We start from the raw sequence: 20,234 nt of genomic DNA, 5'->3' as shown, positions 1-20,234 counted from the left end.
CTGAAATGATTACCAATATTCACTCACACTCTTTCACACACAAATGCTGAAAAAGGCTGGGTCATATAATCTGGCTCCGTAGCACTAATATTTCTCCCCTAGCTCATGCAAGGCTTTGTGCATCTGGTCATCAGTAGTAATTCTGAGACAAAAAGCAACATCAGGATAATTGCTGAGTCTAAGAGAAAAAACTGTCATTGCTGAGACTAAGAAAGCAACAGTATCTTGATCACAGTATCCCCAGCCAGCAAGTATCTGACAGATCACAAAACAAATTGGTGTTTTTCCCACCCACATACTCAGTTAGATTCTTCAAACTCCATGGAGGCTCCTTCTCAGTGTATCAGTTAGTGAAGATGCATAGCAGAATTAATTGCAAACAACTGAATGAATATCTCATGATCAGAGAAGGGAATGAGAATTTTGTATTTTGTGTTTCCCTCCCAGCATTCTGAGTTGCACTTCCATCAAGGGCTGTGACTATTTCGGAAGCATCCTGGTGATTAAAAACCCCATGCACAATTTAAAGGAATATTTTAGTCAGGGTTGTTCATTTGTTTTTGTTCGGCACCTTCTAAACAGTGTTTATTTATTACAAAATTCATATCAACACTTCAAGGCTGCAACCTTAGGGTTCTGAGACGAGTCATGGGATTGTGTGGATCTACTTCTCCATAAATCAAGTGGGAGGTCCACCCTTGGAGAAAGAGGCCCAATCACAGAGGTCCAATCTACCACTGGTGCTCTGAGATGGAGAGGGTAAAAAGGAGGTGTGTTGGGGAGTGGATCCAGGCTTTGATTCATATGGTTTGGCTACCACCATCCCTTCCTTTCATTGTAGAAAAGACTCTGTTCTGCACAACATATTATAGTAGATTTATTTATGTTCTGAACACCAGAAGCAAGTTACCTTACATATATCAGTTTACATACGTAGGGTAAAGATGTGATAGCTGTTCCCCATTTTTTGAACACAAAAATCAGTAACCTTTGCTTTTTAATAAGCAAATATACCTGTTCTCCACAGACTGCAGATTTGCTGGACTTGTGGGCCATGTAAAGGGAAGCAATCCACAGGAGGGAATAAATTATGTTGATAAACAACAATTCTTTGCCACATTATACTTTTATCCAGGAGCCTATCTTAGAAAACCAAGGGCATTTTTGCTATAAAGTGTGTTGACTGGCGCATTGGAAACTCCTATATATGAATACCCTTAGAGTTTTTTAGAATTCAGTTTTGCTTCATTCACTTATTGCTATTCTACAAAACCCAACATAAATCCAGCTGGAGACTGTTGTAAGCAAAGGATGAAGCAAACTTTCACACATACACAAAATGTATCTTGCAACTCACCTGGGACTGTACCACTTCAAAATTCAGGTGGTGGAATCTACAACACTAAATGCTTCCCCAATATGTTTCATATCCACCCCCACACACACACTCTTAAGCCTTTAACACTTTCATTCTTCCCACTCTCAAGTGAGAGCACTATACACATTGTTAATTTCTGCCCTACCTTGAAGACAAGATTTGGGTTGTCTTTTAAAGTAGCCATTTCAAATTCTTTGCTGATCACTGACATCTATAGTTGTCCTTTTTTAAAAAAATAATAATGCCTTTTTACCACCTTACATTCATTTTTTACACATTCCCCACTCTCTCCTCACTGTTTAGATATATTTATTTGAGCTCCACTAAAGTGTTTAATATTAATAGGAAATAAATAAAAACTCAGAAAGGGTGCTGGGAGTACAGTTCTTATACTTTACCAAAGACCTCACCATCTAATTAAAATAAGATATAGTCTGCCACAGCATAGCACAATACATACAACTCATTTGTAGGCCTTAAAAGTAGCAGCAGAAGTTACTAGTTTGAACAATAAAGAAGTGCTATCTCTTTTTTATTATCTTATGAAGCTCATTAACTGCAGAATCCTTTGTTTCTGGCAGTGTGCCCAAATCTTTTCAGAATGGTGGTCCATGGCTGTTTACATTTCTATTTGTTTCACTGAATTCTATCAAGCTGCTGTTGAGAACTAGAATAAAAATGCTGCGTTATACGAGAGGTAAGAATGTGCAGATAATGAAACAGGAGGCAGTATAGAGCTAGCTCACACAAATGTGTTAAATCCATCAGGCTGCAGGTGGGGGACTTGTGTGATTGAATACAACTCCATACATAAAGATTTTCTCTACATAGAAGACTAGCTAGGTTGCAACTCTTCCCTTTGAAATCATTTTCCCCCCTGTGAGAACCTTCTACTGCCATTCAACATCTTTTCGCAGGGCCTGCAAGACAGAGCTGTTCCGCCTGGCCTTTGGTTTGGACTCAGTCTGACCCTTATGTTTCCCTCCCCTTATGGTTTTGATCTATGGGCTATTATTAAAAATGAGGCTGCTTTTTAAATTGTATTTTAACCTGTATTTTAAATTGTCCCCCTCCCCCCATTATGTTTTATTGTAATTTTACTGGCGTTAGCCGCCCTGAGCCCGGCTCTGGCTGGGGAGGGCGGGGTATAAATAAAAAATTATTATTATTATTGATAGATTCAGATTCACTAGCTCACTGAGAATTAGGCCACAGAAGTCCAAAAGGGGTGATAACTATGGCATATACCCACACTCTTCCCAAATCTGCTCCAGAGGGTTGGAGCAGATTGGATGACATTGCCAGAGGGGCGGGAAGTTTTGCCATGTGAGTCATTCTGCTCACACAATTACTTTGTTGGATTTGGGTACAATTCGGAGGCTACAGTGTTCTATACCTAGGGTTTATTGGGGGTTATCTTTGCCCTAGATGATATTGTTTATAATCTAAACAGATTTGTTACACCTAAAGCAACACCTTTTGCCCTGGCTGCAAGAAAGATAAGAGATAGACAATATCACAACTTGTTGGTTGATTGGTTTGAGTTGATAGATGACACTTATGAACTCCAACGCCCTTTCTTGAAACCCATAATGCCTTGTATTATGTAGTTGTTGTATGCTGAATGTTATGGTTTGCAGTTTGGCAAATTCTAATGAAATTACTATGGCCTTTGGTTAATACAATAAAGTATTTGATTGTTGTTAGCTATTGTGATAAAGGATGCTGAACTAGATGGGCTACTGGCTCGATCCAGGAGGACTATTCTAATTTTCCTATGCCACCTCTGTGCTAAAATTATAAGAAAAATAATTCACCATTTGCTGTGGGGCTGTCCTTTTTATCCAGCTAATGCTATTGTTTCACGTTTCCAATATAGGCTGCTTTGTACAATCTTGATGCATAAATTTCATTGCAAAAACATCACGAATATCTTCTCTTACACCAGACCAACTATGTAGGACTGCAAGTGAAAATATCCGCATCCACAAACATTTATGGGGTGGCATAATGCCATTTCTCATGTGTCTGTCCCAGCAATAAAACAAAAGAAGCTTTTGAATACCATTTTTTCCCCTAGATATTAGTTATTAGTTGATTGTGTTATATGTTTCTGTTAGATCTGTATTAGACACTGTATTCAGTGATATAGTCTCTCCTGCCCCCACTTTAAGTTCAGTATCAACATTGCATCTTTTCGATACTGAGTGCTTAATACAAAGTCCTTTTTGCATCACCTTCAAATCTCAGGTTTATAGGAGAAAGAGTTGGCAATTGTTATGCCAGCAGATCATAGCTCACAGCTGGGAGGTAGTTCATTCACCAGTTCAGTGCTTTGCACGCTTGCCAAGTGAGCAGATGCTTAGGAAGAAGTTAGCATGAGGTGACTTTTGGAAAAGATTATTCAGTTTTTGTAAATAAAATTTAGAGTAAAGGCTTGGAATATAGATCCAAATCTATCAAAAGTGTGTGTGTGTGTGTGTGTGTGTGTGTGTGTGTGTGTGTGTGTATTTTGCCTTGTTAATAGTCCACAACTTTTACTTTGAAATCCATTGCTTTAATGAATGCAGAGATCTATGACCCATAGAGATGTACATACAAGTAATTTGTGATTCAGCCTTGTTTATTGTTGTTGTTTAGTCGTGTCTGACTCTTCGTGACCCCATGGACCAGAGCACACCAGGCACTCCTATCTTCCATTGCCTCCTGCAGTTTGGTCAAACTCATACTGGTAGCTTCGAGAACACTGTCCAACCATCTCATCCTCTGTCATCCCCTTCTCCTTGTGCCATCAGTCTTCCCCAACATCAGGGTCTTTTCCAGAGTCTTCTCTTCTCATGAGGTGGGCAAAGTATTGGAGCCTCAGCTTCACGATCTGTCCTTCCAGTCAGCACTCAGGGCTGATTTCCTTCAGAATGGAGAGGTTTGATCTTCTTGCAGTCCATGGGACTCTCAAGAGTCCTCTCTAACACCATAATTCAAAAGCATCAATTCTTTGGCGATCAGCCTTCTTTATGGTCCAGCTCTCACTTCCATACATCACTACTGGGTGATATATAAACCATATAAACGCTACTTGTTTATTACAGGTGCACCCCATTGTGCTGATGTTAATCTTTGTTAAATTTCCAGTAGTAGATAGGTAGCCGTGTTGGTCTGCCATAGTCAAAATAAAAAATTTCCTTCCAGTAGCACCTTAAAGACCAACTAAGTTAGTTCTTGGTATGAGCTTTCGTGTGCATGCACACTTCTTCAGATACACTGAAACAGAAGTTGCCAGACCCTTCTATATAGTGAGAAGGTGGGGAGGGGTGTTACTCAGAAGGGTGGTGGGAATGGGAGATAGGCAGATAGCTGAGAGAGCCTCTTGACGACTCTTAACGACTGTAATAGGTCTTACAGGAAAAGGCAAGGGGTGGGAAGGTGAGAAATGGTTTAGTTATGTATAGTGAGATAAGAATCCAATGTCTTTGTTCAGCCCAGGTCTTTTCATGGTTTTAAGTTTGGTAATGAGTTGTAATTCAGCAGCAACTTCTGTTTCAGTGTATCTGAAGAAGTGTGCATGCACACGAAAGCTCATACCAAGAACTAACTTAGTTGGTCTTTAAGGTGCTACTGGAAGGAATTTTTTTATTTTGTTAAATTTGTATTCCATCTTTCCACCCAATATAAATTTCTGAGACTGCTTCCAGAAATGAAGTGGAAATAGTATAATTCCTTCCAGGGCAGGCAGCTGACTTTTCCAAAATGGGTACCAGCCACAGTTTAGGATGATTTGTACCAGTGGCCCCCTACATCTCATCATTCCACAGCAAGATGAAGGCCTTAGCAAGATCGCCAGGTCCATCCACTGGAAAATCTCTCAGGGTATTCAGGAATCCATTAGTATCTTGGGGTTGAGCATCCTAACTGGTCCCCCATCCTTGTTGGTGCAACAACTGAACAATTGTTCAGCAAAGTCAGAGAAACTCTTGCTTGCTTGCCAGCCTCACTCACAGGGGAAAATCCCCACATATAACCCTAAAAAGTTTATTCCCACCCCACCAAAATATCATACAGCAAATAAAACAATATCATTTAGGTGTCCTCTAATATACAATGGTATATTTAACACCACTTTAAGATTTTTCTATTTTTTTCCATAGTTTTCTACATTTTACAATACCAAAACTTGTCAGAGCTGAACTACAGAGGAAATCCTGTCACAGAACTGTTTTTTCTCCCCTAGTTTTGAAAACCTGGTAACAGCAAAATCAAAGCTTGTAGAACATGTCAGTGGCAGTCTAGTATTTTGAACGCATCTTTGCAGCTCAAATTAACCTGCCAGGAAGGGTTTGTTAATCTGCTGTCTGTGTATGTGCATGAAATGGCACAGAAAAGCTCCCTGATGTTGGACCAGATGTTCTCTCATTAGAACAAAATAATGACCATATGTTTCTATTATTACAATGGTCAGAGCACATGTGGACAGACTTGGCTTCTCCTACTCCTGGTGATTAGACATTTTGGCCCTCTGGGGTGGACAAAAAAAGAGAGCAATGGGATTCTTGTGGTAATGCATTCCTATTTCATAGAGGCCCAGAAGCAATTTAGGTTGCCTACAAAGATTCCTGCACCTTGCTTGTATGTGAGCCTTTCAGGTTTATCCTTTTCTCTTCTTTTTTTAAACTCTAAAACATGTCTAGCTCTTTTATATAGCTGATGATTAGATGGCAGGTTCTTCAAGAACCTGTGGAATTTCTTTGTATAATCACCCTTGCCCCCTTGGAACAGAAATATAAAATACATGGTGGGCTTATGAGTACATATCTTTTCAATATGATAATATCACCATCTGTTACCATGCTGTTAGTGTGGCTATGATGTTTCCTTTATAGATAGACGGTGTGGTAGTTATTTCAGGATTTATAAATGTTACCGGTATATGAGATACAATTCTCCCTTTCTAAAGATACTATGAACACCACAACCTCTATAGCAGAAGAGGGACGGTAATGGCAGTGGCGTAGCGTGGGGGGTGCAGGGAGGGGCGGTCGCACCGGGCGCAACATCTGGGGGTTAGGGTTAGGGGGCGCAAATCCACGGGTTAGGGGGCGCAAATTACTTGCTTTGCCCCGGGTGCTGACAACCCACGCTACGCCACTGGGCAATGGAGATTTCTATGGCTGTAATAAAGATCCCATGTATGTATGGAACTAATTTTTCAACTGCAAAGAGGGAGTTCTTCAAAATACTATAGCCCCTGGGACATCTTTCTGAGTCTACAGGATTGTGCTCCAAATTTTGAATACACACACACACACACACACACACACACCACGTTTCAAGGATCAAAGGTTGCATATTTACACTGTAGCTGTCTGCATTTGATTCTGATATGAACTCTGAGAAGTGAATTAAACTTGAAAGATAACAATCCAACGTTACCTAGTGGTTTTCATGCCTGAAGGGAATTTCAACCTATGACTCCTGGTGCCAAATTCAAAATGTTCTTCACTGAAATACCCTGCTTCTCAAGCTCTTTTATTTTAGTACAGGGGTCAGCAACCTTTTTCAGCTGTGGGCCGGTCCACTGTCCCTCAGACCATGTTGGGGGCTGGACTATATTTTGAAAAAAATAATAAACAAATTCCTGTGCCCTACAAATAACCCAGAGATGCATTTTAAATAACAGAACACATTCTATTCAAGTAAAAACACCAGGCAGGCCCCACAAATAACCCAGAGATGCATTTTAAATAAAAGGACACATTCTATTCATGTAAAAACACACTGATTCCCGGACCATCCACGGGCCGGATTGAGAAGGTGATTGGGCCATATCCGGCCCACGGGCCTTAGGTTACCTACCCCTGTTTTAGTATATTTTAGATACCCTGTAGCAGTCTGGTCTTGTAACATTTACCTATTTTAACTGCTGTATCACAATCAACCAAGAAATTTTGACAACAGAAGTTACTAACAAACGTTACCCTTCTCTTAGGCTCAGTTATATTATTATGAGTTCCTTATTTCCAGAAAAATAGTGAGTAATTCCAGGTTTGCTTTGGAATGAAGTTCCTTTGGAAAGAGAGATTTCTGTGGTTTTATGACATTTTGTAATATTGGGTTTATTTACAAACAGACAAAGGTGGTGGCAGAAAATATAGCACTCCTAAAGCAGCAGATTAACAGCACAGCATGAGATCAACAGAGCAGAGCTGAGCTGAGCTGAAATTTCTCAGAATGCATTTTTCTCTGAGAAATGTTATATTCCCCCCCCACACACACTGCAATGGAAATACACTACTTTTACGTTACCCGCCATTTTGTTGGGTTAGTGGTGGCCAGCATTGCCAGTGAAAGATACAAAATGGTGGGCAGGTTGCCAATACAGTTGCTACTTGCAGCACCAGCAAAAATAACTGCCACCACCTTAGGGAAAAATAGAAAAGGTGTTACTGTTAATTGTGAACCCTACATCCGATGAACAGATGGAAAAATTCTGCTCCTCTACATGGATAAATTTGATTAAGTAGTCCTCCCTACTTCACTGTTCTCCAAGATGTTAGAGATAAGGCCCACTATAGTCTATCTGTCTGGCAGCAGCTCTCAAAAATGGGAACTCTGTTCCAGCCCTGAAAAATCCTTTGCCTGAGGATCTGAGAGTGCATCAAATCACACACTCCACCACTGAGCTTGACTCCATACACTGTAATACAAAATACCCTCTTTCCATTAATGCTTGTTCTGCTTCTTGCAGGAAAAAAATAAAGAACTTTTGATCACAGAGCAGGCTCATTTTGCCTTGAGCATTAGTGGAAAAGTTTGCATTTACAAATCCCTGGCTGATATTTTCAGACATGAGCAGCTAGTGTGCATTATAATATTCTTTTAAAAGAAAGAAAGAAATGATATAAAGAAATGTATTGTGTACACACAGCTATATACTGCAAGACTAAGCATATTTATGTAGAGTAAGCCCCACTACACTCAATGGGATGTACTGCCATGTAAGTTCACCTTGTTTTGTTTTGGAGGCCCAGATTTAAATTCAACACATAAAGTGTGTACAGTGCTTTGGAAAAGCTCATGCTTATGAAATGAAGTTTATGAGGCTTTATCAACAGAGACTTGTTTGTGGATTAGAGTATGCCTTCGGAAGATTAATCTCTGATAGAAAGGTGGGCTGCAGAACCACTCGGCTCTATCCAGAATGGAATGCAAATATTTAGTCACTGATTATCTGGTCCTTTTTTGTAAATAGCTGCAACTTCCTTAATAGGGCAGCCAGTAGCAGTCCTTTACCCCTTCCCCTCAACTAAAGATATTGTAATCTAAGTGTGAAAAGAACAATATAGTGGTTAGGGATACAGAAGGCTTCCAGACGATCTGTTTATTGAGCATTTATCCTGTTTTGTTTGCAAGGAGATTAGACTGCAAATACAGTGGTACCTCAGGTTACATACGCTTCAGGTTACAGACTCCGCTAACACAGAAATAGTACCTCAGGTTAGGATAACTTTAATATTTTTATTGATTTATGAATATCAAAACAGCAACTCAACACATCAGCTAGGACTTGCTACCCAGACAAGACTAAGACTCCAACTAGTTCCCAACTCAACTATGAGGGGAGCAACACAGTGACTGGGGGAGAGGATTGTTCTGTTATAGACCAGGCAAGTCTCATAAAGAGATAAGGTACAGTTATTCTTTCCCTATTGCAAAACACTCCACCTTTAAAGGAAGTGGGTTTCTAGTGCAAGAACTCCAAATCAGCTTTAATTGTGAATCTGCTGAATTTGAATCCCACCAGAAAATTGTATCAGTCTGGAATTCCCAGAAACATAGAACTGAGTTTGGGATCTGTTAGACATTACTTTTTGTGTGCTGGCTGTTCCTCTCTCATATCAGATATGGAAGCAGTAGACTTTGGCTTTGCATGTTTAGGCTATGTTTCCTTCTGGACCCAACTGTATTTTTGTAATTAAAGTGGAATATTTTAAAGCACAAAAATCCTCCTGTGACATCCTTCCTAAGGAAACTAAGTTCAGGCAAGTGCTGTGTGCCTGAAGCTTCTTACCTATTAGAGAAGCCAAAGGAACATTTCCAAATCCTGAATGGCAGCCACACTGACTAAAATCCACTTTTTTCCCTTGCCCATTGAGGACTTGATGGGGAACAATCAATAAATATTTACTTGAGTGGAATTCATAGGCTGAGAAGAGGTTTTTGGGATTCCAGCCAAGAGGGGAGAAAAATATATTTCAGAAAATATTTACCTCCCCATCTATGTTGTTTTCAGACAGGTATGCAATGATGACAGCTTAAGAGCTTTGCATTATCTTGTGTTTTTCCAAGGTAAAGGGTGTGTATGAGAGCCTTAAATTGCTTCTAAATCACCAATTGTTGAAGACATCAAAGTCCACTCAGCCAAGTCGATTTCTGTCATACTGAGCATGCAGATGCCAGTACGCAGCAAAAGGCAAATATAGTATAGTTAGGTGCTTGTCTCTAAATAGTGTTCTTGAGTTTTTTCAACCTGCTATGGAAAGAAGGATGCCCAGTGAATAAACCTGAGCTCATTTCAATGTGTGTTTTAGCTTTGAAGAATAATATCATGGCAGTCATAATTTTCCCCGACTCTCTTGTTGTTGTTGTTCTCAGTGAAGATATGAATAGACATTAAACGTCTTTGGGGTGATCTCGGATAAGTCCCCCTCCACACACACACATTCTATGGTTTCCACAGTTTCCTGCAAATACATAATACTGTATGTGCCTAAAAGAGTAACGCGCTTAAAAAAAAAAAAGACTGTGAGGGGAAAGCGGGAATAAACTAGAGTGCAATATAATTATATATATACTCCTAATGCTTCTTTCTAGATAACATCTGCACTAGCATCAGTCTGAGTGGCATCTGTTGACTTCAAATAGAGTTCTTTAAGCATTGTAAAAAGATCTTTAGATATTGTGTGCCAGTTTTAACATATGGTATTACAAAAGTTGTTTTCATTGCAGCACAGTAAATGACAACTGAGATCTTCTGATGGATCACTTTTTGTGGTCCCCTATGTCCCTATACCAGAGACTGTGCATGTAGTGAGGCAAGCCTTACCCTGTGGGACTCCTTGCCAATAGAAGTCCCATGGGAGTCTTCCCTGCTTTCTTTTATATGCCTTTTAAAAACTGGGCTGTTCAGATAGGCCTTTGGAATTCATCCTTTTTATTTCTATTTTTTAAAAAAACACCAACACTTTTGAATGACATTTCATTGTTTTTACTGACGTTATTATTATTATATTATGTATTTATGTGGTACAACACTTTGCTATATTTCCTACAGAAGTGTGGGTTTATAAATATTTAAATAACGAAATAAATAAGCTCTGAGATAAATTCCACACACACTGGCATTTATGAATTTGAATTGTTCATGGGCATTTTAAATATTTGATTTGTGCTGGTTGTAGGCTGAGCTAAAGATTGAATTCTAAGTTGTTTGCTTTAGTTTATAAGGCTTGCCTTAGGGGGGAAACCAACAGATCTCTCCCAGAGTAATGGTGTTTCTGTGGGTGTTCATGAACAAACATATCCATCAGGTCAATTCAATACAAGCCTGTGAAGATTGAGGCCTTGAAGTGAATTTGGTATGCAAAGTGTAACCAATCAACAGGCTATGCAGTGACGTGATATATTCCTCATGGCTCATATATATTGGGAAGGACTAACCTGAGCAACTGGGGTTGATACTAAAGTGCGGAGATAGAAGTCCTTATTTGTGGTGGAGACAAATAATTGATGTTGCAATTATATAAGATCCAACTTAGTCCTTTCTGATAATTAAAAATCATCTTAAGTTACTTCGTTAAGAAGTCTTAACAAGTATTTTTCATCGTCTCTCCTAAAATGAATAAAAATGGGGAGGCTGGAGGATCTATAGTGCGAAGATGGTTTTATATATGGTGTTTTCCCCGTCCCCCCCAATTATTTCATGTGTTGGTGTCTGATAGGTTAGAATATGTGATACAGTAATTGCCTCCATACTTAGGAGAGGGCAAGGCAGTGGCCAAAGTAAGGAGCAGGACTCGTTTGAGTATACATGGGAACAGGCAGACCTTGTTATTGTTATTGTTATTGTATTTTAATAATTTGCTGGGGAAACCCAGCCAGATGGGCGGAGTATAAATTATTATTATTATCATCATCGTCGTCGTCATCTACCTGTCACAAGAAAAAAAGAGGGGGAGGATTTCTCCTTCCCATGAGGCTGGACTAGGGATTATCTGGGGTACCCAAGTGCTCTAAATGTATATTGTGGATGTGGCTATATTATCCAGTGGCGTGTGGTCAGTGGACTAGGTTAGTCCCTTCTATCACTGTGCCATTGAGAGCGTGCTCCCTTATGGCTTATGTGTGTGGTACGGAAGCTGTACTGCCCAGGACAGGATGGGGTTGTGCAGGGTTGTTAAGGCAGCAGAGAGCATTGTTGGCTGCCCACTCTCCACCTTAGAGCAGATTTATGCCACAAGGTGCCATAGGAAGGCACTGGACATAGTAAAAGATCCATCGCATCCTGGTCACTGTCTCTTCGAGCTCTTGCCATCGGGACGGAGATACAGGTCGATGAAGACAAGAACGAGTCGTCTTAAGAACAGCTTCTTCTCCAGAGCGATCTCGGCCCTGAATGGGAAGTCCAGACTTTGAAAGTCATCTAATCTCCCTTGCTGTGTTATATTGTATTGTTTAATTAGTGTTTTTATGGAGCAGTCAAGTAATTTCGTTGTCCCCGAAGGGGGCAATGACAATAAAGATATTCTTATTCTTATTCTTATTCTTAAATGTTCACAGTGAATTATGGTACTAAGTCTGGTTCCTCCTTCCCAAAGCCCAGAAAGCTTCCGCCTGACTTAGGGAGGGAGGCCCGATGCTCACATGTGTGATTTCAGGACATCACAATGTTCCTTGCACAATGTCACACACACCCCATCACCCTTGCAGGCTGGCGCCTCTGGCCCTAACTGTTCCCGCGCAAAAAAATTCACTGTGCACCATTGATATTATCACATCATCCTATTCTCTATCAAAATCCCCCTTGGTGATAATATAGTAGCATATTTCCTAGAAAACATTGTCCCCACAACCGAAGGCATCATCAGGTGCTATACTTCTTCTGATTTCTTCATTAGCATTCTACTGTAGACCGGGAAGATTTTCACCATTCATTTCTTCTTTATATCTGATGTATTTTGAAATCTAGAGCAGCCGAACCACATTCTCATGATGCCAGTGAGACCATTTGTGAGAGCCTTATGACAGCTCGAAAAGGTTATCAAATTATAAGGGTAACTCTCTTTAGAAACTGAAGGGAGATTCTCATCAATTTGATTTTCCCCCACATTCAGCTTTGTAACAGCAACTGATGAAAATATCTGCTGAGTGGCTGAGAGCAATCAAGCAAAATAGAATATTTATAAGAATGAAATAGAGAAATAATGGAAAGGAAATTGTCTTGGAAACCACAACAATTCTAACAGAGAATCAAACAATGCAATGTAAATATAATGCCGCTCTCGTTATTCAAGATATTGTTGAAGGGGAAGGAGAAAAAAGGAGAAGCGTGTGTATGACTACAATTATGTTGGTTCATAGGAGAGCAATGAAGAAGGGCCTTTGTAGTAAAAAAAAGAACAACTAGAGACCTACCAAAGCTATCATTCACTATAATTAATCTTACAAGCTTTAAGATACCCTTTAAGAACAAAGGGAATATGTTGTGCTCTAAACATTCTCGTCTTCACTCTAGACAAAAAAAATGTTGTCTTCAGTACAGTCCAGTATATAGAGCTGTAGAACCTACATGGAAATTAATATGCTACACTTGAATATTAATATTAACATGTGGGATAGACTTTGCACGGATAATACAAGATAATTCTCTTCTTATATGTAGCGTTTAATTAAGTGTTCAGGAATGAAATGGCGTGCTATGACAAAGCTATAAAATCATCCTCAGGCTGTTCTCTCTTTCTGTGTGTGTGTGTGTGTGTGTGTGTGTGTGTGTGTGTGTGTGTGTGTGTGTTTCTTTGACAAACTCCTGACATGTCTTCAGAGTACAGAAGAGTCCTGAGACCAATAACATTCTTGGTATTACTCTTTCTGTAACTATTTCCCCACCACCACCACACACACACACTTCATTTGTAAAATCTGAACTTCTGACTCTTTTAATTAAATCAACATCCCTGAATTTCTGGTGTCTACTAGATTTTCCAGTCCTGGGAGATGGCTTCCCTGCTCAGTGTAGGAACATTCCCAAGAAGTCTATCCAAATGGTGAACTGCTCACACCAGCTTCCAGTATAGAACTATGTTTTCAGAGTCCTAAGATCATGAACTGACACTTCTCTCCCACCTCCAAAAGCTCCATGAAATTCAAAAGACTTTTGAAATTCAGGCTGTTTGTTGTAGCTTGGAAGCATTAACACTTGTTGCAGGATAGGATCTAACTTCAGGGAACGTTTATCAAACTTTCATCATAACAGGTGTAGAAAAATCAGAGCAACCATTTATTTACTTTGTGAGTAAAGCTGGTCTTTGATGCTTGCTTCCCCTGAGGCAATGATATTCTGGGCATGTAAATTCTAATAACAGATGTTCAGGGCAGGAAGAAGTACAGAATGCAGAGAAAAAGAAACCCGATATCAATAGTCCTATTCAGCTTTCATATTGGGGCTTCAATGAACATGTGAGAATTGAAGAGTATGCACAAGAATTCTATCTAGGTTTTTGCTGCTCTGTACAGAGTCCAAGGGCAAAGGGATGCAGTTGGTGCTGTGGGTTAAACCACAGAGCCTAGGACTTGCCTATCAGAAGGTTGGCGGTTCAAATCCCTGTGACGGGGTGAGCTCCCATTGCTCAGTCCCAGCTCCTGCACACCTAGCAGTTCAAAAGCACGTCAAAGTGCAAGTAGATAAATTCTCTGGCGGGAAGGTAAACAGATTTTCTGTGTGGTGCTCTGGTTCGCCAGAAGTGGCTTAGTCATGCTGGCCACATGACCCGGAAGCTGTACGCCGGCTCCCTCGGCCAATAAAATGAGATGAGCATTGCAACCCCAGAGTCAGCCATGACTGGACCTAATGGTCAGGGGTCCCTTTACCCTTTACCTTTACAGAGTCCAAGGGTGACTGTCACTAGCTGGGAAGCTACAGTTTTGTCCTTGAACTCACAAGTTCAAGGGCAATGGGGCAAGAAGTTTCCTTTTTCTGATGGAAACTTTGACGTCCCTGCATTTTCCCTAAATCTGATCTGGGGTTTTTCCCAACCAGTCAGAGCTAGCAGAGCTAGCAAAATAGTTTACATATTTTTTCTTTTCTTCTCCCGCCGCCTCCTGTTTGACCCCTTGCATTGTCATCATGAGACTCTTAAGATAAAAGAGGGTTTAGAAATTGATTCAGGGTCCAAATGCACAGTCTTGATGAAAACATTAATCACGCTGAAGTTAATTAAACTTCCAATAGACTAATCAGCTATAAATTAATGCTTTTGTATCCAGCTTGCTAAGGGCATGAGGTGGTAGATGTTTCTATGAAAGACTTCTTTTCTTCTTTACTTTTTTGTATTTCTTGTTTACATTTGGCTCTCGATGGGCAGAACAGCAAAGGTCAGGCCCTCCAAATGAATCTTTGACTCCAAAGGAATCTGGTGGTCATGGTTAGGGTTGTGGTTGTAGCGGTACTTTGATGACATCCTCCTTCTCTCTGCATGCACTTCTGTGGTCCTTTCCGATAGACTCATTCCCCACAGATTGGATGGCTTGCTCCCATAGGATCTGCAGACTTCTATCAATATAAGAAGCTGCCCAACAGAAGCAACATGACAGCTGGATCAGAAGAAACAGTGATTCATTACACTTAGGATATTGTATGAAAATGGTTGCCGCTAACAGAGTATCACTTAACTAAATGCATGGTATTAAAAATGAACAATAACTTTCTTTCAGTTTAATTTCCTACTTTTCTTTTTATCTTTCCTTTAGTGGTTTTTGGCCAGTTTGTATTTTTCCAGACATCACTCCATGACGTGGTTGAGGTATATGATGGCCCAACTCAACAGTCGTCTTTATTATCTTCTCTTTCAGGATCTCATTCAGGTATATCACCATAGAACAACCATGCATTCCTTGTTTGTCGAGTAAAGATTTGTGCCAGATATTCTGGTGGATAGATGGTTGATATTGATTTTTATTTTCTTAATGTGGGTGGGTTAAAATTCCAAAATATTTTCTTATACAAATAAATTACAATGAGATCAGTTGAAAGGAGGTGTTTCCGTATGATTCAAGCCACATGTAAAAAAGAGGAATAGAGAATAGCGTGTGTTAGCAAAATATCCCCTCTCTGAAACACCACTTGTAAAAGGTAATAACTTACGAAATGTAACTAATCAACTGTGATACTTTATGTCTAGGTCAATCAATATGTACCTGACAGAATATCAAGTTAGACCCAAAAGGACCCTAACACTGAGATTAGGATTTAAAATAACATGTTTGCCAGATGTAATGCAAACAGTATTTTAGGATTATTGGCAAAACAACAACAACAAAAAACCACCAACCTGTTTCTGAGATACAGTACTTTTTGTCTTGAATAGGAGAATCCCTTCCCTTGAGCTCAGGGAACCAGATTACCATCCGGTTTACTTCAGTTGGACCCATAACAGCTAAAGGATTTCACTTTGTTTATCAAGGTATGAAACATGAGTGCTTCAAATATGCTTCAGTTAAACCTTTGTGCTAATCTTTCACATTTCCTTCCATTTCTAAGACCTTTCTTTAAAACACACACACATATTTTAAAAATCTCAACTCCAGTCAGTTTGAAACTGTATCCAATACAACAGAGATTAAGAAGTATAAAATATTGATAGGGAAAATACTATCTGATTGATATATCCAGTGCTTTTTTCTGGAGGTACGCATACCCCTAAACATTTTGTGAATCTTTGTACTTTTGTGCATTCACTGTATATATTTTTCCTGATTTGAACTATAAAATAGTGATTTTCTTGAGTCAAAATGGGAGTACCCATAAACATTTTTTTAAGGAAAAAGCATTGGATATATCATATTTCCTTATGTATTTTGAATCCCTGTGGTTATAAGCATGTTTAAGAAGACATAACCATCCATGAAATTTAAATCTGTAGAAAATCTGTAGAAAAGCTATGAAGGATTTGCAAACTTGAAGTGAGACTGGGAAATTCCCCTTTTCCATTTTGCTTATAATCTGATCTATTCATATTCAACCTTGCCTGCCACTCAAATACATATTTCAGTATCATTGTGATTTTAGACAGTGTATTACCCTGAGCTAAATCAATAATTTTGCTATTAATTATTAAGTCATTTCACTTCATTTACTTTATTTACCATGTTATGGTTCAAGCACTTAAAATGACTGCATGTCAACATTTGCTACTGTAATTCAGTCTTTTATCAAATTTGAATACTGATCTGACAAACAGATCATATATTCATAAAACCATAGCCAATACATTTAAATATCTATCCATCACAACAATATGAACTTCATATATTAGTTCAATAATGCATCACAGTTTGTTTGTTTTTTATCCAACTAATGTACAGTACAGTCCCAGCATGATTTTTCAAAGGGCTCGTAGGGACAGCTCTTTTATCTAATCAGAACTGTTGTTTTACTTAACGTTTATAAGTATAGGCCTTGTTATATAAGATAAAATAGATATATACACTCAATCAGGAACTGCATCAAAGTGGTTTTTAAAAAGCCCTAATTTTAAATGTATTTTAAATGTTTGCGCAGGCTAAAAAAATATTTTTGCACTATGAATCAGTACATGCCATTTCTTGTGGGTTTCTAGCGGTTCCAAGAACAAGTGCAACCCAGTGCAGTTCGGTGCCGGAGCCACGATTTGGGAAAAGAATTGGAAATGAGTTTGCAGTTGGTTCATTGGTTCTTTTTGAGTGTAATCCAGGTTACATACTCTATGGATCAATAGCAATTAGATGTGACACAGTGCCCAATGCGTTGGCGCAGTGGAATGATTCCCTTCCTACATGTGTTGGTGAGTAGTTAAAAGTTGTATTTTTGTAAAGGTCTAGTTACTGTCTAATGAAGTATTGTATCAAGTACTGACACATTTGTTCCTGTACTGTTGCCAGCACGATTGCCTTACTGGCCTTCTGTTATATGCAGAATTACCGGTATACAAAGTTATCACTAAAGAGAACCAGGAATCCTACCCTTTCTTTTCTGTAGATGTTAATATTTTTCTCCCATACGTTAGAAAATATCATTTACACAGAATCACTAAACTCACAGGACTCTGAAAATGTCACCTCATTTTTACACATTTCCAGGGAAATGTTGCAATTCCACTAAATAGTGCGTTCAACCCACACACTTGCTTACCCTTTTGCTCTATTATTCCTATCTATGGCACTTACATTTTCCAGGATTTTGCTGGGTTACATCTAATGGTGTCAATGCACAAGGGAAGTGGGCTTCTCTGCACACAGCAGGACTTCCCTTGGATCCTGCAGCTCCCAGTCTACTCAAAACTCTGCTTCAGAGACTCCATACCTAAGATATTGACCTAAGATGATGTTCCTTCCATCATCACTTCTAAGACTAGGAGACCGAATTCGTTCTACATTCCTGTACCATGGCTCATAGTTTCTCGGTATCTTGTATTCTGTCTTAAGCTGCCTTGACCTGTTTACACTCTTCTTTTTTTTATGAGTATGCAGCATTTGAAAGTTTGCTTTGTTTCTTCATGATGACAATTCTTCTTAGCTGATTTATTTTAAAAAAAAATAACCAGATAATCAATAGGGAGGAGGGAGGGTCTTACATAAGGGTTTTTAATGATCTCAAAGGCTGGTTTTAGTATTTTTAAAATTTAAACCCATCCTATAAGACCTTAGTATCTGTACCTACTCATGTGTTGATATCATTGGCTGAGGTACTCTTCAGGTGCCTTAATCAAATTAAACACAATGGCTGGCTACAAAAGAAAGAGACCTTCCAACAGTAGCATCTCTGTTGTGGAAGACCATCCCGAAGGAGGGCCACCAGGTCATTTAAAAACCTACATGTCCTTTCAGCATCAAACACCATTTCATTTTTCCAGATGTTCTAGGCCACTCTTTACCAACTTGGTTGCTCCAAATGTTTTGGACCACAACTCCCATCAGCCTCAGCCAACCTGCTTGATGGGTCTGATGGGAATTGTAGTCCAAAACATCTGCATCAGCTTTATTATGCAGTGCCCTGATATTATTTTTAGCCCTATGGTGTTTGTTTTGTTTTTGCATTTCTTTCCCTTGCTTTAATTCTTTAGGGCTGTGTTGTTTAATATCTTGGTCACTGTTTTAAAGACGTTTGTCTTGTTTGTGTTTTTGCAGAATTTTTAAAAATGACAGTGCGATTTTAATCTTGGAGCCAATTTTACTTACATGCTGCCCACAGAATGATTGTTATAGGATGGTTTATAAATTGAATAAATAAAATAAATTACAAAAGTTAATTTGACCCAAGGAAGGTAGTTGCTCTTCATTAGTGCACATCACTCTTCTAATCTAGGTTATAAATATGCATGAGCTTAAAACTGCTCTGAAGAAAATCAGGTTAATAATTGAAATGCTAGCCATGACCATTTTAAATTGCCGTAGCTCTGTAGCAACTGCCTCAATGTTTCCTTACAGATATCAGCTATCAGTCATTCTGTCTGCTCCTGCTTTTACCAGTAATTATTTAAACTGTTTAAGTGACACTGACCTTTAGTTTATTCATGTAGTCCCTGACAGATTCTATCAGTTATATGCACTACAAAATGTAGCTCCTACATTCATTACTCAGATAAGTTTCCTTCTTCTACATATTCTTCAAGTCCTCATTTTTGTATCTAATGAAATGAGCTCAAGGACTTGATAATGTTGTTCCACTGGAGTGATGCATGAGCTGCTAATGGTACTGATAAAACTTCTCATCAATCATTTCTCCAAGCCATTATAATACCAGCAGAATATCTGTATTTAGATGACAGTCTAATGTGGTTATATTAGAATGTCTAGTTTCTTGACCGCAAGTATCATTCATGTTTAGCATCAAATATCAGTGTGGTGCCCTTATGAGTTCTTTCTGTTTATGTCTGTTATTACTGTCATTATTTATTTTGTGTGTTACACAAATGTGGGCTTTTTTTTATTTTGACAAAAGTACATTGGACTCCAGCAAAGTCGGCTTTTTTTAAAAAATGGAGCTGCTTTGCAACAGAAAAAAATAGGCTATATTTTATTTAAGTCCTGGGGGCTCATTACATCTCTAAGAAGCCCTTTTTGACACTAGATCCAGGCCCTACTGCCTTTTAATCTCAGACTGAATTCTCAGACTGAAACCTGCATCATAAATGGGTTCAAAGCTGAACAAGAAAGGCCAAAATTTCCCAGGCCTAATCTGTTAAAATAAAATGCCCTAGCTAATCTGAGTGCTATTCTGTATTCCATGCTGTAGATCATATTAAGGCTGTTAACCTATACAAGCAAAACTGAGTCTAAGTCACATTGAACTCAGCAGGCCTTACTTCTGAGTAGACATACTTAGGGCTGTGCTGTAAGTCCATGTATTAAACTATATTAAGTGAGGGCAGATCCACACTGTGCTTTTAAAGCATATCCAATGAACTTCCCTCCCCAAATAAATACGCAGTTTATTAAAGGATGCTAGGACTTGGAGCTCTCAGATGGGGACACAATGGTTCCAGGTTTTGTAAGGGAAATTAATATGCTTTCATAGAATTCTAAGGATCATCTAGTCCAACCTCCCCAC

At 39.1% G+C, this 20,234-nt stretch overlaps 1 protein-coding gene across 5 annotated transcripts in view; it reads left to right on the top strand.

The window, feature by feature from the left end:
• Positions 1–20,234, top strand: part of CSMD3 (CUB and Sushi multiple domains 3) — a 607,508-nt gene that overhangs the window by 462,693 nt on the left and 124,581 nt on the right. For all 5 annotated transcript variants that reach the window (XM_081204227.1, XM_081204230.1, XM_081204229.1 and 2 more), the window contains 3 exons: positions 15,398–15,511; positions 16,015–16,110; positions 17,266–17,469. In XM_081204227.1, coding sequence (XP_081060353.1) covers positions 15,398–15,511; positions 16,015–16,110; positions 17,266–17,469 — 414 coding nt within the window. The remainder of the gene's footprint in view (positions 1–15,397; positions 15,512–16,014; positions 16,111–17,265; positions 17,470–20,234) is intronic.

The sequence above is a fragment of the Podarcis bocagei genome (assembly GCF_964188305.1).
Source record: "Podarcis bocagei genome assembly, chromosome: 8".
Lineage (NCBI taxonomy): Eukaryota > Metazoa > Chordata > Lepidosauria > Squamata > Lacertidae > Podarcis > Podarcis bocagei.
The sequence above is the reverse complement of the archived record's forward strand: the minus strand, read 5'-3'. Positions and strand labels throughout refer to the sequence as shown.